This window comes from Chenopodium album, chromosome 17, assembly GCF_948465745.1.
Source record: "Chenopodium album chromosome 17, dcCheAlbu1.1, whole genome shotgun sequence".
Lineage (NCBI taxonomy): Eukaryota > Viridiplantae > Streptophyta > Magnoliopsida > Caryophyllales > Amaranthaceae > Chenopodium > Chenopodium album.
The window spans coordinates 49,245,799-49,270,068 of NC_137850.1; the positions used below are offsets into that span (position 1 = coordinate 49,245,799).

Genomic DNA, 24,270 nt, shown 5'->3' on the forward strand with positions numbered 1-24,270 from the left:
GTTTTTATCCCCATCCCTGCCCCACCACCCGCCAAACCGAGACCCATCCCCGCCCCACTGGGGCGAGGATGGGGCGGGTCTCCTACTTGACCCGCCCCACTGACATCCCTAGGGAGCGCTGAAGACGAAAGGATGGTCTGGATCTGTGGGCGCCCTAACCCAGATCCACTGGCCTCTCCACTCCTTATCCGAAGAATCATTCGGCCACATTGTCAGATATCCAGGCCGAGACTCAATCCGAAACCACCCAGGACCATGATCCCCATGTCCACTCTGGGTATTCGGCACCAGCCTATGGATCTTCTTAAAGCAGTGCAAGTTGGGGATGTATTTCATGAACTTGCAGACCCATAAGTATGTCATCACCCTTCGGATGCTGACAGGAGTTAGCTGACACAGGGAGATCCTGTAATGTATCAACAGATCTCGGACAAATAAGTCCAAAGGGAACCTCAGCCCATACTGAAGCTGTCTTGTGTACACCCCCACGTATCCTGGGGGAGGGCGATGGATTCTGTCCGATGCAGCGGGCATTCTGCACCAATACCCATCAGCTTCCATGATGTCGTAATGCAGCTCAATCTGTTCAGCAAACCGATACACATCGGCATGCTTTACCCACCAAGGGTAGAGGCAGTTCTTTATCATGGTTGAGGCTACTTCAGCGTCCTCCCATTCCTGATATCCGGGGAGAACATCCCAAAGATCGGCGGGAACCTCTTCGTTCCGCCCAGAAACGCTCGGTTCCTCCGTTCCTTCAGGAGGCGCCGATGAAATTGGGGTCGCCCTAATTCCTTCAGCAGGGTCAGACCCCACTCTTTGTCCGTTCCAGGTCCCAGTCCTGTTCCTAGGATCGGGGAATTGCCTTGCCCTTCTTGGAGCACGGGCTCTGCCTCTAACTCCTCTCACCATTGTTGAGTTTCGAAGAAAAAGTCGAAAAAAGGGGAAAGAGTTCGAATTCGAGGAAAATCAAACAAAATCAAAGGAAATTACCTTATTTTGAAGCGGAATTTGCCGATCTATGAGTTCGGAGTAACGAATTTCAGTTTCTAAGCTTAATTCTCGGGGATTCAAGGAAGTTTTGATGCGGATTCAAGGGTTTTGCGCAAGTCGGAGTTCGTGTTTGTGAAGAAGTGAGGAGAGAGAGAGCGGTTCTCTTGCTTATATTTCCAAAAATGGGAATTCTGGGAGTCCGCGCCCTTAATTTCTCTTAAATACCTCACTAAGTAACCGTTAAACACATCTCCTCTTGATTAACCACCCATTATCCGTCCAACTTCCATAAACTATCCATCCAGCCGCCGTTATTTCATTAATTGCGGTTTAAATTCGAATTTTTTGGATTAATTAAATCATTTACTTTTCTTTTTCCTGGTTAATTAAACCCGACCCGTCATTCTTCCAAATCGGGTCTGGGGGGCAAGTTGTTTGGGTCCAATTTAGTCCAATTGGGCCTAGTCATTAAATGATCCAATTACAAGCCCAAGGTCAAGGTTCAACTCTCCAATTATGCTAAAGTCAAGATCAGTCCACAAGGCAAGTCAATTGGGCAAAGGCCCACTTCTCCCATATATGCCAAGGTATAAAAGCCATCAATATTACATTTGTACACATATACACATACATTCACAAAAAAGCCTCAAGCAATTAATTCTCTTGCATAGCTTTCTCTCTACACATTGTACTGACTTTAGCATCGGAGGGGCCTTTCTCGGCAACACCCCCGAGGCTAGTTTACGTGTGTTTGCTGTGCAGGAAATCCTCGGCCCAACATCACTTGGACCGAGCCCAATCTTCACCACTTCATCGGACCTTCGGCAAAGTCCCATTGTTTTCACCCGAAACATTAGGTATAAATAATATATGTCCTCCATAGTGTGTATACAAGTTATTAAGAAATGAAAGATGTTAATGAGACGTTCTTGATTGTCATCGTATAAATTTCATTCACTTCCTACTCTACTATATACTCCCCAACACAATTTAATATCCATAATAAATTAATAACACCCCCCCAACCTCCAATTTTCTTATTGGTGATAAAGTAGATATCTTGAACAATAATACTCCGTATAGAATTTGTTGAATAATTTCAAAAGGTTTTTCAAAGATTCAAAGAGTATCTACTAATATTTCTCGTTATGTAGGTAACATGGTAGGTCCAAAAAAGGCAGAAAAATTAAAACTTAGCAGTAAATAACCATTCTTTTTTCAACTACATAACTTTGACGCTACGCATTCCTCCCAGCAAGTAGATCTTTAACACTCCATCCATATGACTATATCCATGTATAGTATTAAGACTTGTGACTGCTTATCTCTTTCTATTTTAATTATGCCAATGGATAATCTTGTTCTAAAGTAGGGTATTTGAATTCCGATAAGAAAATCTAGATACTACACTTAATTATTGTCTCGGTTTATGAATATCATTTTTAGTGTCATCAGTTAATATATACCACAACTCAATATTTATAATAATGGTTCAAATACCATAATCGACCCATGCTCATCTTACAACATAGTACTATATGTCTACTTGTATACGTAGTATATATTACGGAGTACAATTTTATTTAAAGACTTCTAATTATAGTTGGTCCATTCAATTCTCACTCTTTATTGCTAAAATTTTAAAGTAGTATTATAAGTAGTATACATCAAGGATAAATTACTTTTTATACTGATAATATATGTAACTATTATTTCCGGGCTAATTAATATACCAATAGTCAAAAAGTTACTTTTATTTACCACCGACCGTCGTCTTTAACTCAATATCCCTTTCATGTCATGGAGAATGAAAAGACTTATATAGATGGAGTTATATAGTATGTAGAATTATTGAATATCTCATTGCTTCGTCCTTCCCACTATAAGTGTACTAAAAGCAAAAGCATAAAATAAAATTTAAAAAACCCCATAAAACTAAACGACACATGTTATTAAACCCTCAATTATTCTCAATTATATTCCTCAAATTTCCAAAAATTTGTATGATGTCATAATAATTCTACAAATATACATACGTAAAAATAGTACAAATACTTTTTTGTTTGTTTTTTATTTTTAAAAGCACTATATAAAGCAAAGGTTAATATTCGTTTTAGTTACCATCTCCCTTTCTTTTTAATAATACTCTCTGCTTGCCTTTTCCTTAAAATCTTACAAAAACATACCATAACGTAAAGAGTAAGAGAGGGAGATGGAAATGGAGATGGAGAAGCTTGGATGCTTAACACACCTTTTTGTCACGCTATTTTTGGCCTCGTTCGCCGGTGTCGTGTCGATGCCGGCGTTAACAGATGTGACAATGGAAGCACTTTGTCCTGGCAAAGATGAATGTTCTCTTGCCATTTATCTCTCTGGTTTCCAACAGGCGGTACGTCGTTTCATTTCATTTCCTGTATTTTCTCTAACTTCTTTTTATTTTTTCATGTTTCTCCTTAATTTTCTCCAAAGGGTGTTTTCATAATTTCATGTATCTCCTTAATTTTCTTAAACAGTGGTTTTTTAATTTTGTAATATTTGTTTTTTTTTTTTTTATTCATAAGAGTTGATTTTAATTTGTTATGAATTATGATCTTATGGAGTACGTGTTAAGTAACGCAACAAAATACAAATATTCAATTTTATTATAGGAGGGACTGAACTACTGAATGAAGTTAATATTACGAGTATAACGTACGTACTTCAGTTGATCCCAATTAACCATGATAATTAATATTGTAGCATTAAAAGTTAGTTAAATAATCTAACTTAACAACTCCCCTGTTTGGCTATTTATTATACTGAGTAATTGATAATTGTGTATATATTGGCTCGATTCATTATTCAAATGATGATTTGTCCATTTAGATATTTTCAAATAATGATAGAATGAAAAAACACAACACTATTTAAGTACGGAGTACTTTGTATGTTTATGGCTGGGTGTTTCCAAGTGTATGTCGTAAGAAATTACATTGACCACCCTCCAAATTAAGTTGCTCTGTAGGATCAATTAGTGATCAACATAAAAGCTCCGTGAAATTTTTAGCAGTAAGTATGAGGAGGTTTATGTTACATCCACATAACTTAATGAGTAACGTGATACAAATATGACTTACAACGTGATACAACTATCAACTTAAATTTTTAGTTTGTTTACTTGATCCTCTAATTATATGACTTACAACGTGATATCACATTCAATCGTCCATTTCTATTGATCGAACATGTTACGTCTGCTAGCTACCAGCACAGGAATTAGGAAATAGGAATTCTCCTCACTTGAAGTACACTTTGCTCCCAGAACATTACATGAAAATGACACTTAAGTGACATAGCGTATATGTAGTACAGTAGTACAATATTAAAGATTCACAGGACTACAAAAAGTTGCAAAAACTTGTCAATAATCATCTATAAAATGATGTCTTTTACGAAGTAGTCTGTATGTTTTAACCCCTAATGTGTAAAATATACCACTCTTTATTCTTCTTTTTCATCGTACTACCACTCTTTATTTTTCTTATTCATCTGTACAAAATTAACGTCATTTTACATGTACTTTGAAGTACTAGTATAATTAGTTTAACTTGTGAAATTTTGTCTGTTATTTTTTTTTTCCTGCCTAAATAATAAAACATGACATATTCACATATTACATGTGACTATGTGAATGTAAGAAAGAAGTTTCCTTCTCTTGTTTTTTTAACTTGCCGAAATTATTACAGTTTTTACTTTATATCTTCACGAAAACGTTAAAAAACGAAAGTTCTACTCATATAGATATCTTCGTTCATTATTTAATTTTTTAAGAGTTTTTTTTCTTTCGTTTGTTTCCCTTATTTTTCGTTTGTTTTCCTTGGCAATACTATATGAGTAATTTTTTTTGTCTAGTATATGTCGGCAACAATATTAATAATTTGATTAATTGTACATCTCTTTCATGGACCAATAAAATTTTTACTTTTAAATTTGCAAAAAAATAAAATAAAATTTAAAAAAACTATTGGTAGCATATACAAAACTATTGGTAGCATATACAAGTATAAACATTTTTTTAAACTATTGGTAGCATATACAAGTATATAATTCGTTTGATCAGATTAAAGTTGGCCTTTTTTTTTTCATTCAAGGAATAGATGAGATTTTTGCATGTGTTTTTACCTTAGCTTTATTTACTTGTATTATTTAATGGTTTCTTTCTTATTAATGGTAAGAGAATCGTATCAAATAAAATTCGATCGTCTGTGAAAAGGCAAAGAGAGAGTTTGAATTGAACATGTGAATCAATACTTAGAAAACTATAAAATAAATAAAAAAAGTGCTTCGTGGATATGTGTTATGATTCTTATGATGATCTCGGTGAAATGATAAATTAAACTTTGAAAAATAGACATATTATAGTATGAAGTTGAAATATTTTAATCATAATATTACATCGAAAAATGTATTTATATAAAAAAATGTAGGATAAATAAAATAGAGAGAGTATAAATTCTAACAAATCTAATATAATACGTTTTGAATTGGAAAAATAGAGAAAGTATGAATGCTAACATATGTAATATAATACGTTTTAGTTTGGACAAATAGCTTTTTTCGCCACTTAATGTTTTTGACTATTGAAGGGAAGATGATAAACGGATCTGGGCCACACTTGTCATAACTGTCCACTTTACCTGGTCAAAGAGGTTCCACCTCAAAACCATATGACAATGAGGAGAGTAGCCCCTTAACCTTATTAAGTGGACACAATTTTTTCTTTTTCTTTCATATAGGATACACATCCCAATATTTCTTTTCACTTTTTCAATCTTTTAATGTAGGACAACACTTTTACTCACATGTGGGTTTGCTTATGAGCTCAATGTACGACACAATTTTTTTTTTTTTTTAATTTTAATAAAATATTAAGATACGGAGTACTCCGTACCGGCTTTGTTTAATTATGGTATACTATGAATAAATATTATGATGCAGATTTCAGGGATAGGGTCAGTGTTAATGACTCCGTTAATAGGTAATTTATCGGACATTTACGGCAGGAAATCACTCTTGACGCTTCCTTTGACGCTCAATATTCTCCCCCTAGGTAATTTGTTACTTTTTACTTTCTAAATTCTAATGCTTTGCTTAAACAATTTGATTTAATGGGTTATCAAATTCTGTTGTTATTTGCATTCTTACTCGCATTGAAATTTATGATATGATTTTTAAAAATCTTACAATTAATTTAGATCTCACAATTGTGTGGATGATTAATATAAATAGAAAAAGTTTTATTATCTTTATCAACGTTTCAATCATAAGAGAGTGACACACTCGAAGTATAAATAGAGTATTACAAGAGGTGGCAAATAGTTTTGAAAAATAATTTGTTTTGTAATAGTTGGCTATTTTTGAACTTGGTATGAATACGCGTATACTATATGACTTGTGGCTATGACATGGGATCTATTAATTTGTCTAGTCACACACTTATACTCTCATGCATAGTCAATTTGATTTGTCTCTCACTCTATCTTTGTTTCAATTATCTCATTTTATTTTCTAATTAACTTGTCACTTAATGCAGTACACCAACATACATGTTAAAGGGATAGCTTCACTTGTATTATATAACTTCACTTCAATTTATATTACTACGTATTTACTGCTTAAAACTTATTTTTAATGATTCACTTTTACTTTATCTCAATAAAGTAACTGTTTTGTAAAAATTAAATTAATTTTCCTGACTTTATATTTTTACTAAATATTAAGTGATGAGGAATCTCTTTAACTTTGTAAAATTAATATTTAATTAGCTACCTTATCTATGAAAAATCTTTTTTTTTTTTAAAAAAAATAAAAAATAAAAAATTATGATTTATATCTTTCTGGTAGATAGAGAAATCCCATCAAGTGGTATGCAAAGTGGAATGCAATTGTCTTCCTTGTCTCTTTCATTTTAATCTTTTCCAAATTTGGAGGTGAAATGAGTAAATTCTAGTAGCATGCGTGTTGTTTGCACTCATGTCTACTACTATGTAATATCTATAACTTTCTTTTGATTTGCCAATAATATTGATGATTCAAGTGAAGAAATTTCAACACAATGACAAATTATTTTTGTTGCTCTAAATTGAATGCAGTGGTATTGGCATATAGTAGGGAAACGAGTTTTTTCTACGCCTATTACGTGCTAAGAACATTGGCATCCATGATATCCGAAGGCGCTATTCACTGTCTCTCTCTTGCTTACGTTGTATGTATTGTTCTAACTCCATCTCTATATATCCCTTTCTATTACTTCTCTTTGATCTCTCAATTTCGAATTATCTAAAAAACATCATCTATTGATTGTTATGCATAGATTTGCATGTCCAAGTGTTAGGAGTTTAGGACACATGTTCATGTGTACATGCATTTTATGTGACTACGCGTTGTTGATGTGTGCACAACACAATACTACTTAATTAATCCCACTATTTATGAGTATATTTAAAGTACACTCAAATGTAGACTAGATTACTAGCTAATAACCTTAATTATCATACATAACCCATAAGCCTACCATTATAAAAGATTAAAAGTATTACATAGAGAATACTTGCTAATAGATAAACCTAATAATAAGAAATAATCAGCCAATAGTATTATTTAAGAAAATATTAGTTCTTTTTTTTCCCTATACATCTATAACAATGGACTTACCAACATGACAAAATAATTACTTTTATTTTTTATTTATTTTTTTATTTTTAATTTATAATGCAAAGTAGTTATTTAATTCTATAGAGGAATGTTAAATTGAAAAATCAAGTATAAGCCTAACAAATTTAGAAGTTTCTTAACTTGGATTTCTTTTTTGGGTGATTTGAAGTGTGGGATTATTGTCCCTTTCTTTAGTATGAACTTATACGGCCTAGCTTCATACAATCATACAAAGTGGCGTATACTAGTATTTTTTGTCACTTTTCAAATGATGTTTGATCTAAATATCTAATTACTAATTTGGCCTTCCAACAGCTTCCCTTTTTGGACACATCTCTTTTACTATCGTAGTGATCGTCGACACTCCGTTTTGTAATGACATCTCAGTTTTTCCTAAAGTGAAATGATATAACCACCTTCCTAAGTTTATTTTTCAATCCCCCCCTTTCACTTTTCTTTCTTCTATATTTGAAATATACTTTATTTTTTAAAAAAAAATTGTTTATTTTGATGTAGAGCTTAATGAAATTAAGAACTTTAATTTGATATATGGGAATTTTTTTTAAAAAAGAAAAAAAAAAAACTTTTTCTTTCGCGCACCTAGAGATTGTTCTGTATATAATTTACTGTCACTGCACATTATTACTGCTCTACCGATCAAGCTGTAACTAGTAAATTACTACACTAAAGAATATATCCTACTTGTTTTTATTATTGAAACTGGTTAAGTTAGATGAACAAAAAAAAAAAAAAAAAAAAATCATGAAAGATAAAATAGGAGATTTCAAAGTCATTAGAACATATATGTTTTTAATTTTGGCAAATTCATTTTAAGATCAAAGGAGAAATTTAAAAGCAATATAAATATAGCAGTTAATTTAGAACTTAATAGTTCTTAATTTTTTTCTCCCCAGGCAGACAAAATTTCAGAGGGGAAACGAGCATCAGCATTTGGTATTCTTGCAGGGGTTAGTTCTGCTGCATTTGTATGTGGTACCTTATCAGCTAGGTTTCTTTCCACAGCACAAACATTTCAGGTCTTTCTCACTCACTCTCTCTTACTCGCTCGTTGCCACCTGCTATTGATATTCATCAAACAGTCTCTGACTAATGAACATAAAATTCACAGGCTGCAGCATTTTCAGCCATGGCTGCCGCAGCTTACATGAGGATTTTCCTTCAAGAAACAACACGTAAAACTGATGCTTCAATTCAGCCACTCCTGAAATCTGAGCCAAGCAGTTCCTCAGATGATGATTTGACAAAGAGGGTTCAGATTTTCAAGAAGATCCCAACCTTCCATGACATAAAGAATTTACTAGGAAGCAGGTGTTTCATCAGCCTCGAAACTTGATCGTCTAGATTTTGTTTCCCTTCTCAATATCAACTGTCTAACCCATCTAACGCATTTATTTCTTACGCAGCAAAACATTTTCACAGATCGCAGTTATGGTATTATTCAATAGTCTAGCAGAGGGTGGCCTACAAGCTTCATTGATGGTAGACTCAAACCAACCAAATTACTAGCAACTTCTAACACAGAACTAATCCCAAATACAAACTCTAAAAATCTAACACAATTGAAGACCGGGTATGCATACTAGTTTAACAATAACGTACATTGAGCAGCAGCATAAATATCAAAAACAGCAGAAGAGATGACGTCCTTTATACCCAGAAAACATAGAATATTAAGAACCTTTTGTATATAGCATGACCTTAAACTTCCAGTAATAAGATTAGAGGATATTGTAATATGTAACCAAAAATATGTTTCATCTGATGCAGTACTTCCTGAAAGCAGAGTTTCATTTCAGCAAAAACCAGTTCGCAGACCTGATGCTGATAGTTGGTATTGCAGGAATGGTCTCACAGGTATTAAGATAAACTTAATGTTTCTCAGAGCTTCTAAAGTTTGTATTCATTCACCTCTCAAATCAGAACATGTCAAATTCTGCAGCTAGTTTTGATGCCCATGCTACTATCAGTAACAGGAGAGGAATGGTTGCTTAGACTTGGGCTCTTAGTGGCGAGCACAAACGTAGTTCTCTCTCTCTCTCTCTCTCTCTCTCTCTCTCTCTCTCTCTCTCTCTCTCTCTCTCTCTCTCTCTCTCTCTCTCTCTCTCTCTCTCTCTCTCTCTCTCTCTCTCTCTCTCTCTCTCTCTCTCTCTCTCTCTCTCTCTCTCTCTCTCTCTCTCTCCTTCCTTCCAAAACCTAACTCTCCATTATTTGTATAATAGATATCACAGTCTAGATCATACTTCTAAACGAGCTTCTGAATTGTGCAGATGATTCTTAACAGCTTCGCTTGGGACGTTTGGGTAATATCTCTCGACCATACCCAATCTCATAAACAACTAATGCTTGTGTGCAATAGTATTCACTTACAGATACAACTCACACTAATATGCAATAAGATTTACTTTAAGCTACAGCTAACTTTTCATCCTTTACATGATTGATGACATTTCTTTGCTTAGAACTGGAAATATTTGAATTTTTGCTGACTATTAGATCATCAAAACTATTTGCACAGGTCATTTATGCAGTAGCCGGGCTTTCAGTGTTCGTTGTTTTCACAAACCCTTGTGTAAGTCTCTCATATATATTTACCTTCACTGTTGTCTCCAATGTCTTCTAGCACATAACAGAGGCAGCTAAACGTGTGCAGATGCGTAGCATTGCCTCCAAACAAGTAGGAGAAAGTGAACAGGTAAAATGCCTGACACATCTAAAGATCCAAGTATCATTGCTCTAGACCTTGCTCCAAGCTCCTACATACTGTTTCCCTTGCAGAAATTCTTTTCTGATTGTTCTCTTGTCACATTTTTCTACTCGTGTTTGCTGTTCTCAGGGTAAGGCTCAAGGATGCATCTCAGGGATAGGTTCTTTGGCCAATATCATATCTCCATTGGTGTTTAGCCCTCTAACTGGTAGGTCAAATTCAAATTTATTTTCCTTTTCCCAAAAGAGGAGCAAATAACCTTAATTGTTTCTTTCCTATGCCGTCAGCTACTTTCCTCTCAGACAAAGCACCATTCCATTTCCCTGGTTTCAGCCTGTTGTGTATCGCGTTATGCACGGTAAGGCCTCCTACCTCCTTGACTGACATGAAAATGATCAAGGGAAAATAAAAAGACTAGATATGGTTTTTCCTCATGGTGATTAAATTCATTATTTTACCAAGGAATTTGAAGAAAATGCTAACTTTGGTGCAGGCAATGGCTTTCCTTCAAAGTCTAATGATAAGGGCAACTCCGAAGATTTCAAGCAACATGGTAGCCTAGGCCACAGATAGAGTTCTAGTAAGAATAACATCTACTATTTCAAAAATGTAAGGTGGGCATCTCACAGAATGAAGAGTAATATACATACTGAGGTATGCTGCCAAGACAGAAGGAGCCGGGCCAGTATAAAGAACCAAGTCAGAAGGCAATCACCAAGGCCTGTATATCAGATTTCCCATGATTACCTTGTAGGCTTGTATATATAGAGGGCAAGTTTATAAAAGACCCCAATTTAGCTAGTCTGTGTTTTTCTAAATAGGATAGCTAGATAATTTCTTAATTCGAAGGGCTTTTTGATGATTACAATCTCTAAGTGCAGCTAGACCACAGAATTACATAAATTAAAAGCACCTTTATGCACTCAACAACCTTTTAGGGCAGTTTTCCATCCAGCCTACCATACATATAAATTCACAATTGGACAAATACAGAATCCTTAATGATAAGAATTCTTACTTGCTTTCCAATAATTTCAAAAACCTTATAGTTTTATTAAAAATATGTGCAACACTATAATAATTCAAAGTATCCTCCTATACAAGGAAAGGTTTTAAGCATCAAATTGAGGCATAGAGTGAAAAATGAAGCCAAACTGAATGCATACTCAAGAACTCTAGTACATGGAAATAACCGAGCTGCAGTATAACTTATAAAGGCAACTAAATCTAATCCAATTTAGTACGAGTGACTCATTCTCAACTCCAGTTAAACTTAAAGATTTTATTGAGCTATATACAGTAGATAATTTAACAGAAAATGTTCACAAGTACAATAAACCTATGTTACAACTATTGAGATTCGGATACATAGACGCAGAATGTACATACTCTATAGTAGCATATGTCCCATTGTTTTATATTCCATAGAATCCATCACTGCCATCGTCAATATCTCGATAGTCAAAATTAACATTGGCTTCATTGCCTCCATATTTGAAGCTTGAATTTATATAGCATTTCATACCATCAAATAAATTCAGATTATCAACAAGTTTGTGATATGCATTGCAGCCACAACACTGCCAAAAAAGAAAAAGAAAAAAACACAATGATATGGATTAGGACAATGATGAACGCACAGAGAAAGACAAAACACCATGACTTTCAGCATAAACTGATGATCAGTCTTCCAGTTAAAATTTCAGCATAAGACTAATAACGAAGTAGGTAGAAATAGTAGTAAGAAAATAGAATCTCAACAGAGTTACACACAGCGTCCCAAAAATGACCGGTTTGAAGACATTCCAAAAATAAATAGAAAGGTGAATTAATCATTTCTTAAGCACCAAGTAACAAGGGTTAACAAAAGCAGAGAACTGTGATAAAAAGATATAGCTGGTCCATACAACATTACCTGAACAAAGACAGTACCATCAGTATACGCATGAGGATTGATGGCACGAGTTGTTCGCTGGCTACAAATGTTACAGGTGAAGGCAATAAGCATTCTCCGCCTAGGTGATTTTGTAAAGAGAGACCAGGGGAAAGTGGAGATCTTTGCTGCACTTGATTCAGCATCACCAGCAGACTCAGGGGGGCCTTCCATCCCAGATCCTGTTGTCCACCCTTTGCCAGTTGCAGCACTTAATACCAATCCCATTGCAGTATCCTGAGTAGAGATAGAGCAAGTTAGTGTTATATTAGCTCTAGAATACACTTCAGAATAATCAAGATAAACATACAACCATTCCTGTAACCGATAAAATCCATACATAAAACAGTAACAGCATCAAACAATCATAATAACCGTTAATATATCACTGATGTAACAACAAATGAAGATTCAAATCTAATGTAGGAAAGCCTCGGAAGTTATAGAATGTGAAGTTGTTTGGCTGGAAAAAACATAGATTTCCTAGGAACTTCTACTTCCCACAAAACAGAAGAAATTGCACTTCCTGACTTCCTAGGAAATATAGCTATATGGAAAAACAACTTCCTAGTATATGCTCAACCAAACAACCACGATTATTGATGTAACAAAAAATGAACATTCAAATCTGCTACAGGAAATCCTATGGCTTATTTGGTCAGACCAGAAATTTTACGTGAGCATTTTATCTCGTCAAAATGACAGCCACTTCAAAACATATAGCTCAATTTTACCAAATGTATCTCCCTCATTATCTTCAAAAAATCTATCTTGTTAACTTTCTTCTCTTTACATTGCAAATTACACTTCAAAACACTCCCTTTCTCCTCCTTCGCCATTTTTCTTGACTTTTCACCTCTCCTTATTCAAATATAGCCTTACTCACGCATAGAATGAAAATTAATCAAGATTTCTATATCTAAACCTAATCTCACAGCAAAATGCATTAGAAATTATCAAATTGATACTCCGATATACATATATACAACTAATACAATATACATATATACAACTAATACAAGCATATTTTTCCTTGTTTCTACAGCAGTCCTCAATTCAATACAGCAGCAACTCAATCAACATATATAAAATTAAAAGTATAAAAATCAAGCAAAATACTCATTTACCTTGGAAAGAGGAGACAGAGAAAGGCTTCGATTATCAACGACTGGAACAATCCGCAGCTCATTGGACTCTGATTGAAGATCAGATTCATCATCCCTGCCTGCAAAATATCAAAAATCAAAAATCAAAATCAAAATCCTCAAAATTCGTAATTAATCAACAATTATAACAAACTTTGGGCAAAAATTCAAAATTAAACTAAAACAGAACAAATTAAAGCTCAGAAATTGAAAAAAAAAATCGATCACCTTTGGAAGCGAGAGGAAGACGAAGTAAATTAGGCCGAGAAGATTGTTTTTTAGGGGAGAAGATGGAGAGAGGAGAAGAGGGAGAAGAAGATGAATTGAGAATTGCAGTTGCAGAAGAAATAGTTAGGGTTTCCATGATTTTGAATAGCTCAGAGAAGAAACGTAGAGAGGTAAACGGAGGAAAGGAAAGTGATGATCACAGAAAAAAAAATGGCAAGAAATTTGAGGAAGAGGAGAGAGAGAATATAGCATGCATAAATAAGGACTAAACTGTCAGCTTTCTAACATACAAATATCCGGTTGTTATGGTTGACATGGAATCGTGATAAGTTGCATACGGACTACATTTTTGTATTAAGGTCGGTTTAACAAAGATACGGTCTAGAAAGAACTTTTAGAATTAATTTATTACAAATTCGGAGTAGGTCTTTGTAGAAAGTGTTTCAATATGTAAACTTAATAGATCCAAAAAAGTTATTATAAGGGAAAATTGAAGGATTTATGGAGTACATATAATCAAACCATGTTCAAATAATTTTGGGATTCGATTTCGGAGGCTTAACTAATGGTGGGGGGAGCATCTCTAGATCATTAAATGTTATTTGGCACAAAATACGTCCCCTAATTGATCACGTAAAAATATAGGATGACAATGATCCATGAAGAGAGACATGTTTGTAATCAGGTAAATCAATCATTAAGAGGCATGGGTTAAGGCCAAGGGCCAAGAGTCCAAGACTCTATAGATTATAACTAATGTTGTTTGATTTGATCATTTTGAAATAAATAAATTAATTTAACTTAAATAAGTTGAACTGAACACAACTTTAGTAATTAAAAGAAGACTTACATAGTACTTCGTATTACTTTAACCTCTACTAGATACATGAACGCTCAAATGTAATAAGGAGGTGAATACGAGAGTGTGAGTGTACAATTTTACATCCGAGTGTATTGGATAAATATCCTCGATAACTGATAATCCGTACGGGCACATGCTAATTACTCCGTAGTGAGCAATTGTTTACAAACTAGTTAGTGACCCGGGCGATGCCCCGGTTTATAGATATGGTGATTATAGATATAGTGATATTTCAAACGTTTGGATTTTTTTAAATTATTACTCCGTACTACAAAAATTAAGAGAATCAATTCTTGTATATAACTATAAAATTTCATTCCATGATGTTGTGTTGCTAGAATTTTCTACCTAGAACTTGAAATATTTTCTTAAAATTTTAAATAGCATATATATTGAATATCAAAGAGCAACAATTAAATCTCGTAAATGTAAAAAGAGTCCTGTCTATATGTCTCATTTTTTTCATCTTGTGATGCATCTTTGTTATCTATTGGGAGTTGTTATTCTTCATCTGCATCTTCTCCTTACATAAGCTTTTCAATTTCCCTGTACAAATTTATATTACAAATTTACGATATTAGTGCTTTTGGGGTTTTTTTGTTCATAATAAACAGACACCCAAATGGAAATATATTTATTATATTTTTAAATTTTGATTTGCGTAATATAAGAAGAGAAAATGAAGTGTCATATGTCAATCATAAAATTTTGTTCCCGTAAAAATCTCAAGATTCTATCAATTCCATATCAATCAAAATACGAGGCACACAGAAAACTTATGTTGAAATTTACTATCATTGTATTATAGGCAATTAGGCATACAAATCTATTCACATGATGTAAGATGACAATATAACAATGTAAGATGACAATATAACAACGATCAACTTGTATGTTTTAAAAAAAGTGTAGGAAGGCAACAACCAATACAGAAATTACCTTTCTTTATTCTGGTTTTCTGAATGTGATCAATGACGTTTAGGTGTTTTCGACAATAGTTACGGCCACAAATCAATAAAATATGGATACTTTCATAGTAAAACACATTTGCTTGATCAGTCGACCGCAATAACTACAAACTAAAATCACTGAAATATGGAAACTTTTACAACGATTTCACACCTTTGCTGCATAATTTGGCTAGTTTTATACTGAAAGGTTAAGTGTTAGTAGTTAGTACTAATGTAACGTATATTAATTCAGCCATCAATGCCACAAATTTAGCCCAATTTAACTGTTATAAGATGAGGCAATTCAATGGCTTTGACAATTTTTTTTTTTTTTTTTTTTTTTTTTAAAGAATGGTTTTGACAATTCTAATTTCTCTTTTAATGATTTTAATACTTTATTGAGTCAAAAATATTACAGTCACAAACTTTTTTTTTTTTTTGAGAGATTATAGTCACAAACTTCATAACGATTACTTACTAAATTAATTTATAATCATCTCAATTTTTTCTATTAAATGGTTTAATTACACAATCAAGACAATTAAATGATTTTAATTATTACACAATAAAGACAATTAGAAACCCAATTTCACCTAGGATACTTCTCAAAATTATTGATCAGTTACCTTTTTTAGGGGTTGCAAGTAAATGCATCTTCTTAGCCCATTGTCATGTACCAGCAACTGAAACTCCTAGACTACGTCGGCAACCAACGATTGAACCTCCACCACGACGGACATGGCTGGCCTTCTCGTCCTCTATTACGCCGACCACCAAGTCCAAACTCTGTGAATCTAATTATTGTTGGAGCGTTTTTTTTTTTGGAAAAACCATGAAAATTCCATATACTCCTTTGTGTGAGTTTCTCATGTTTCGTGAGAAACAATGAATTCACACTTTTACAATGAGAACCTTTTTTAGTTTACTCCGTATTTCATTTTTGTATTTTTTTTTTGAGGAATGTATAATTTTTTATTGGAAAGAAAGCAATCTTGTAGTACTAAATAAAAAAAATAAAAAAAATGTATATTATAAAAAAAAGTAATGTAACCGCCTAACCAGGTATATGAGTAATGGCTGTAATTTTTTTTTTAATTTTTTTTTATATTGACATTGTTACTTTAATATGGGTTGATGATGTGGCAATTTTGATGATGTGGCTAATTAAGGGAAAAAAGTGACACGTGGCGGATTGGAACATCTTGCCTTTGAGTTTTAATAATAAAAATATTGATTGATATCAATATTACTATGGATAATGGAATAGCCAACCCTTCACTTCACAATCTCTTGAACAACTCCGTGGAAGGCCAACCCCTTCACTCTTTAGAGTGCTATTCGAGCTCGAATTCTCCCTTCATGTACATGAGACGATGAAATTAAACACCCATCTATAATTTTCAGATTTACTTTAACCAAATTTAGTGTATAGTAAGTTTTCGAAAATTGCCCACCATGTGTTCGATGAAATGCTTGACTGACATTTCTAGCTAAGTATGCTCTGTAACCACCATCGTACATCTGAGTTTTGATTCTGCTATTTCTTGCAAGTTTACTCTTTTTGGGGTGAAAAAAGCAAGAAGATAGGTGGGGCTGAGTGGAAGTAGAATACTAATGGAGTGTTTATCATCGGTATTGGCTCCAAAAACATGTTGCTTTCATAGGCCATACCTCAACTTTCACCCCATTTCCATGGTTTGTTCAGTTGGTTTCCTACCTTCACTCTCATCCTCCTTTTCTGTGCCGTTTTGCGGTGGCGTACCCACTTTGAAAAGAAGTCCAACAGCTGCAGCTGCTGCAATTGAAGCAGTAGAAACAGACATACCAACTATAGATGATACTGTCTCTCCTAAAAAGGTTTTGCTTTGTATTATGAAATTCTGATGTTATTTGGAACAAGGATAAATGGGTTGTTTTTTGTGTCCTTATAAGTGCTTAATGTTATTGTGTTGACAGGTTTTGATCCCAATTGGCTATGGAACAGAAGAAATGGAAGCTGTGATAATGGTGCAAGTTTTGCGCCAAGCTGGTGCTTGTGTGACTGTTGCCTCTGTTGAACCACAGCTTGAGGTCGAGGCGTCTGGTGGTGTGAAGCTTGTTGCTGATACCTCTATCAATTCTCGCACTAATGAGATATTTGATCTTATCGCCTTACCGGTTAGTTCTTTTGCTCTTTGTTTGTTTCATTATGTGTGGCTGTGAGTTGAATGTATCTTAAATTTATCTTCAATAGAATAATCAGTGATATGTAGTTGCAATACTTTGAATGGCTTGTGTATATTAGAAAATTTCTAGTGTTTGGATGTCCTTATTTTAGCTAAGTTTCGCATACACCTCCTTTTGGTTCTACAAAATCTGTGTCTTACAGAGTTTACTGACATATATGCAGGGAGGTATGCCTGGTTCTGCTCGGCTGAGAGATTGTGAAGTTTTGCGCGATATTACTAGCAAACATGCTGAGGCGAAAAGGTTGTATGGTGCTATATGTGCTGCTCCAGCTGTTACCCTCCAACCATGGGGACTACTAAGAAGAAAGCGGGTATATTTTGCATACTGGTATTTCTTGTAGGTCTTTCTGATTTTCTTTGAAGCACACCTAGTTTCTCATATCAAATTAAAGTAGCTGATTAATTTTTCATTACCTTTCACTACAAGATCACTTGTCACCCTGCTTTCATGGGCAAGCTTTCTTCCTTTTGGGCTGTCAAATCCAATATCCAAGTATCCGGAGAGCTTACAACTAGTCGTGGCCCAGGAACTACTTTTGAATTTGCCCTGTCATTGGTAGAACAATTGTTTGGCGAGTCTGCAGCTCAGGAAGTCAAAGGTTTGCTGGTAAGCTTGTTGGCATTTGTTTGATTTAAGGAAATTCTGTATCATCTTTGATATTCTCATTTTCTTTTTTCTTTTTACTTTTCTTGGGAGTTTATGACGGAACCTGTCAATTGATTTTATCCATGCATATGATGAGTTATTTAAGGAATGCAGAGTTAATAACGAGTAGGAGACAGTAAGCATATGAAGAGGGAATTTGATACTTTGCAATTATGCAAGATGATGCATGAAAACCAAATTCGAAGTAAAAATGATGATGTATTATCAACTCATTTCTCATAAATTTCCATGACTAAAATATGTAAACTATGCAAAGAAGAAAATCCTATATTATAAATGATCTGGCACTAACACAATAGGGTTTGAACGTGATAATAAGAAAAACAAGGTAAGTTGAGGGAAAAGATCACAGTAACTGGGAAAAGGTTAGGAATAGTTGGGGGGGGGGGGGGGTTGATACTTAAGTAGAACCCAAATGGCCCGTTTAGCGCTTTTTTTTTTAAGGTTTAGGGGTTATTTGGGATCGGGAATTGGGTGTTTGGGGTTGTTTGTATGTATTATTAGTGATGAGGGAATAAGGTAATTAGCTATTTGTATGTTATTACTATCTATATACACATATTGAATGATTGATTGATTGATGTGATGTGATGTGATGTGAACAAACTAATTATGTAATGAGGGCGAGTAACAAACACCCCACAATATAATGTAATAGTATAATGTTACAATATTTCAACATCACAATGGAATTTTCAAGTAACGAATTTGGGAATAATCAACAACACCAATGAAGATGGACTTCATAGATTATAATAGGACCCTAGGATGCCGAGTTGGTTATTATTAGAACCATCTCTTGTAGCTTTTCACTACTAATAATGCAACATATTTCCAAAATAGCCAAAGTGAACCAAACTCATTCTCGGGACTTTATAAACTAATTGATAAGCTTCTTATGGTTTCAAACCAACTTATGTGATCCCGGGGGGCACCTCACGCATTCACTTTATTTTTGATTTTTTTTTTCCAAAATTAGCTCGAAAGCGTGGATTATAACCTTCAAATTTGGACAATTTTCAATTTTTTGGATCCGGAAAGGAAACAGGTCGGGGTGCTTCACATAGGTCCCAAGACACTTTGGGAGTTCATTTAGGTGGCTAGAAATGTCCACTTTGCCTTTATAATGCCAATTTACCCATTTTTAACTTATGCCCCTTTCATTAACTCAAGCCACCACAGGAATTTATATGACCGACCAACGGTCATACATGGTTCCAACTAATATTATATGACCCCGATCTCAAACAGCCCATTTAGCACATCTTTTTTTAAGGTTTGGGGGTTATTTGGGACCGGTAATTGGGTGGTTGGGGTTGTTTGTATTATTAGTGATGAGGGAATAAGGTAATTAACTATTTGTATGCTATTACTATCTATATACACATATTGAATGATTGATTGATTGATGTGATGTGATGTGAACAAACTAATTATGTAATGAGGGTGAGTAACAATTACCCCACATTATAATGTATAATGTTATAAAATTTCAACATCACAATGGAATTTTCAAGTCAAGAATTTGGGAATAATCAACAATACCAATGAAGATGGACTTCATAGATCTTAATAGGACCCTGTGATGCCGAGTTGGTTGTTATTAGAACCATCTCTTGTAGCTTTTCATTACCAATAATGCAACATATTTCCAAAATAGCCAAAGTGAACAAACTCATTCTCGGTACTTTATAAACTAATTGATATGCTTCTTATGGTTTAAAACCAACGTATATGATCCTGGGGGGCACCTCACGCATTCACTTTATTTTTGAATTTTTTTTCAAAATTAGCTCGAAAGCGTGGATTATAACCTTCAAATTTGGACAATTTTCAATTTTTTTGGACCCGAAAAGAACAGTTCGGGGTGCTTCCCATAGGCCCCAAGACACTTTGGGAGTTCATTTAGGTGACTAGAAATGTCCACTTTGCCTTTAAAATGCCAATTTACCCATTTACAACTTATGCCCCTTTCATTAACTCAAGCCACCACAGGAATTTATATGACCGACCAGCGGTCATACATGGTTCCAACTAATATTATATGGCCCCGATATACATCTCTTACAATCCGGATATATTCATGGGTCATGAAACCTCTAATATTGGTCCTATAACGTGGATTATAGACTTGCAATTTTGGACCTTTTCAAACTCAAAATGAAAATTGGTCGGGGGTTCTTCCCATGGACCCCACGACACCCCGAGAGGTCATTCGGGTGGTTCAAACCATCCACTTTGCCTTAAACCATCAATTAAGCCATTTATGTACACACCTCTCTTAATTAACTCAAAGCCACCACGGACCTTTATGTGACCGACATATATGGTTCTTAACAACATTATATGACCCCAAGGTGCATCCCCAACAATCTTGAGATTTTCGGCACCAGGTCCCAAAACCTCCGAAATTGGTCCAAAAGTGTAAATTATAGCCTTCAATTATGGACAATTTTGAATTTTCTCGGACTCGTAAAGGATAGTGGTCGAGGTTTTCCCTATGGACCCCACAACAACTTACAAGGCTATTTGAGTGGTTGGAACTATTCAATAAGGTTGTTTTTGTTTGCAACTCCTTTCATTGGCTTTATGCCACCATGGGGTCTTTATGTGACCGACTAATGGACAAAGAAGGAAATCCTTATTCATATATCATCTAGCAGTGAATTGACGAAGATGGTACTCCTGGATGCTATATGTTAAATTTTCGTTCATTATGGTTCTCTTGTAAATTGTTTAGTTTCTGTCACATGGAGTAGATAAACCAATCAAACACGGTGCTGACCATACTGGTCCATGTGATTTATTGTGTTTTCAGGTGGTCTACTTCTAAAAATGATACCCTTAATTTCTTTTAGAGGTTAAGACTACATTTTTTTAATCAATTTGCCCAGAATAGATCTTTTTAATCAGTTTGCATTCTCTAACCACATTCTTACTTGCATAAATTAATGTTCTAGCTACTAATCCTTGTATTTTTGGACACATTATTCAGCTACTTAGTGAAGATCAGCCTAGAAAAGAGTTCAATGAAGTGGAATGGTTGCTTGATCACCCTCCTCATGTAAGCAGATTTATCTTTAGTGATTGTTTAGTTTTGGCCCTAATTTACTCTGTTGATATCCATCTGCATTCTCATTTCCAGTAGCATACACTTGTCTATCTGCCATTGTTAGTGCTGTTTGAATTCCTCTGTAGGATTGTAGAGTGAATGAATTATATGTGTAATTTTCTGATCTCAGAACTGAATCCTTTAGGAATTTTGAAAATGTTGTGTCACGCTGTTACATTGTGCAGAACTTGGTGATCCCTGTCCTCAACTCCCATCTCCCAAGACCAACACATCGAAAAAGAGGGAGTGGTAATTGCTATAGGTGTTGGGAGTCTTGGGAAATCCATAGTTAATTGATGACCATGTGCTGATTCAATTATTTTTTGTTATTTTATTCTTGTCAAATGCTAGCTTAGTTATACTTGGTCCAGTTATGTTCTGCCATTCTATACCAATTACATGAGATTTGTTTTGAATGCCAATTATGAATCTTATCATTAGGCTCAATGCTTCTGTAGCAATGCATATCTTCTAATGGCACGGCACTGTTTAAGGGACTGAAAAACGGGAAGTTTACTCTTTCTCTTCATTTCCTTAGTTTGGTTGTAAGTGCTTCACCTATAATTACCCTGATAATCAAGCAGAAACCGGGTGTCCTTGATAACACAAAGTGCTCATATTCTATAATTGTTGATGGCCTTTCACCTTTGGTAGTCTTAACCTTTACACAGCAGAATTCACTTGTATTTGATCTTTGTTTTGTTTTTTTTTTCTGGAGATGCCTTCACTGATTAATTTGTCATATGCCACAAAGGTACTCATTCCAGTGGCAAATGGATCTGATGAAACAGAGGTTGTGACCGTAGTTGACATTCTTAGAAGAGCAAAAGTTAATGTTGTGGTTGCTTCAGTTGAAAAGTCCCTGCAAATTCTGGCATCTCATGGAACCAATATTATTGCAGACAAGCTAATTGATGTAGCTTCTGAGTTCATTTATGACTTGATTGTTCTTCCGGTGAGAACTGTTTCCTTTATTATCAACTCTAATAGAATACTACATGTCTTGGATTTCTCAGACTTAACAAAGTAATGGCTCATTTCTGTTAAGACGCTTGTTTTGTGGTTAGAAAATGAGTTTGATATCAATAGCAGGTGTGTGTGACTGAACAGTGGGCAAAAATATAAAAGAGCTATACGATATCAGGGACATAAGTTGCACAATTGGACATGGCAATTGGCAAGTGCATGCAGGTGTTTTAATATATTGTGCTCATAATTGCTAAATTATTAGTCGGCAAAAGAAAATTGAATGAAAATAGTATCAGGGTGGATAATGCATAATTTCCTCTCTTTTAGTTGACTGGCCCATTTGAGGGAAGAAAGGACCCACATCATACATTCATACTTAATACTAATTCTTTTTTTACCTTTTCTTTGGAAAGTTTTTTTTTTTTTTTTTTTTTTTTTTTGTGTGTGTGTGTGTGTGGGGTGTGTGTGTGTGTGTGTGTGTGTGTGTGTGTGTGTGTGTGTGTGTGTGTGTGTGTGTGTGGTGGTTGCAAGTGTCTTATCTTTTTACGTGAAGAAATTAACTTGTTTCTGACCCGCCTAATACTTCGTACAATGGTTTTCGTAATTTCCAGGGTGGCCCCAATGGGGTTAAGAGGCTAAGTAAGTCAAAGGTTCTTAAGAAGCTACTTAAAGAACAGAAATCTGCCGGCAGAATGTATGGAGCAATATGCTCCTCTCTGACACTCCTGCATAAACAAGGGCTGCTCAAGGTAAGTGCTAGTTCTTTCTGATCTGGTATGTGCTTTTACATCTGTCTGCTGCATTGGTGAAAAAGAGAAAAGAGAGGGTGGTGTTTTATTTATTTATTTATTACTTCGTATTATTCTAAGAGATGTTACTTACTTGACTCAATTTCATGATGGTGAATATAGGATAAGAAAATAGTTGCTCATCCCTCCTTATCAGATGAACTAAAAATCGAGATGGTTGATGGTGCCAAGGTAGTGATTGATGGGAAGCTTATTACGTCCAAGGGACTAATTACTGCAACTGACTTTGCCCTTGCTATTGTGAGCAAGCTTTTCGGACATGCCAGGGCAAGAAGTGTAGCAGAAGGTCTTGTTTTTGAATACCCAAGGAGCTAACCAGTAACTAATGACAAGACTGGAGTTCTGTCCTATGGTCATGGCAGAGCTTAGTGCTCGGTAGATCATGTACGAATCATTGGAAAAGCAGAAAAAGCATACCTACCCTTGACAGGTTTGAGGTAGTCAGGTAACTCTTCATGATACCAACTGATTGAAAAAGATGTTGGTCGTAAAATGACTAATTGCTTTGTAATATATGCAGATCTTTGGCTGCATAAAATTATGAAGACCTCAACTGATGTTTGCCATTTTTAGATGGTAGACCAGCACTCAGTGTGCTGTCTCCTGATTCAATTTTTTCCATGATGTCAGAGTGCTATAGTTGAGGTGTTGATAGGAATCATTCGCAAGCAAGAGGTTGCATTGGTTAAGCTTTAGTTAACTGAGTGCTGCTTATAGTGATGATATTGTCACTACAATAATTTAACTTAAACTAGCACGTGTAATTTTGGTAAAATTATGTTGGAATAGAATGTAAAGCAATTGAATTTTCTGCTCTAGTAAGCCGCTTCTGTTATCATTGCTTCAAATCATTAGTTCTTTCTTGCGAAGCGCCAAGAAAACATTCTTCTCTAAACCACCAATGTGTTGTTTTAACTTGTGAAACGCAGGAAAAACATTCTTCTCCAAAATCACCA

General features: G+C 34.8%; 3 protein-coding genes across 5 annotated transcripts; 2 read left to right on the top strand and 1 right to left on the bottom strand.

Moving 5' to 3' along the window:
• Positions 1-3,138: 3,138 nt before the first annotated feature.
• On the top strand, positions 3,139-11,421 carry LOC145590067 (uncharacterized). The gene is made up of 14 exons (XM_081646807.1): positions 3,139-3,382; positions 5,971-6,082; positions 7,125-7,237; positions 8,601-8,723; positions 8,816-9,015; positions 9,111-9,186; positions 9,475-9,561; positions 9,647-9,727; positions 9,975-10,007; positions 10,223-10,276; positions 10,358-10,399; positions 10,541-10,619; positions 10,699-10,769; positions 10,905-11,421. The coding sequence occupies exons 1-14, from the start codon at positions 3,206-3,208 to the stop codon at positions 10,971-10,973; spliced, it is 1,317 nt and encodes a 438-aa protein (XP_081502933.1). The 5' UTR covers positions 3,139-3,205; the 3' UTR covers positions 10,974-11,421.
• Positions 11,422-11,673: 252 nt separating this feature from the next.
• On the bottom strand, positions 11,674-14,071 carry LOC145590068 (uncharacterized). Its single transcript, XM_081646809.1, has 4 exons — positions 13,718-14,071; positions 13,472-13,569; positions 12,327-12,581; positions 11,674-11,991 (listed from the first exon to the last, which is right to left on the bottom strand). The coding sequence occupies exons 1-4, from the start codon at positions 13,851-13,853 to the stop codon at positions 11,827-11,829; spliced, it is 654 nt and encodes a 217-aa protein (XP_081502935.1). The 5' UTR covers positions 13,854-14,071; the 3' UTR covers positions 11,674-11,826.
• A 2,685-nt stretch (positions 14,072-16,756) lies between these two features.
• Positions 16,757-24,132, top strand: LOC145588374 (protein DJ-1 homolog C-like). Of its 3 annotated transcripts, XM_081645018.1 has the most exons (10): positions 16,757-17,386; positions 17,486-17,686; positions 17,919-18,068; positions 18,185-18,364; positions 21,420-21,488; positions 22,291-22,491; positions 23,117-23,254; positions 23,417-23,485; positions 23,564-23,759; positions 23,835-24,132. In XM_081645018.1, the coding sequence occupies exons 1-9, from the start codon at positions 17,144-17,146 to the stop codon at positions 23,627-23,629; spliced, it is 1,317 nt and encodes a 438-aa protein (XP_081501144.1). In that variant the 5' UTR covers positions 16,757-17,143; the 3' UTR covers positions 23,630-23,759; positions 23,835-24,132. The 3 variants fall into 3 exon arrangements, with proteins under 3 accessions (XP_081501144.1, XP_081501142.1, XP_081501143.1); XM_081645016.1 differs by having other exon boundaries at positions 16,760-17,386; positions 23,417-23,759; XM_081645017.1 differs by having other exon boundaries at positions 16,760-17,386; positions 23,417-23,751.
• The last annotated feature ends 138 nt before the right edge of the window (positions 24,133-24,270 follow it).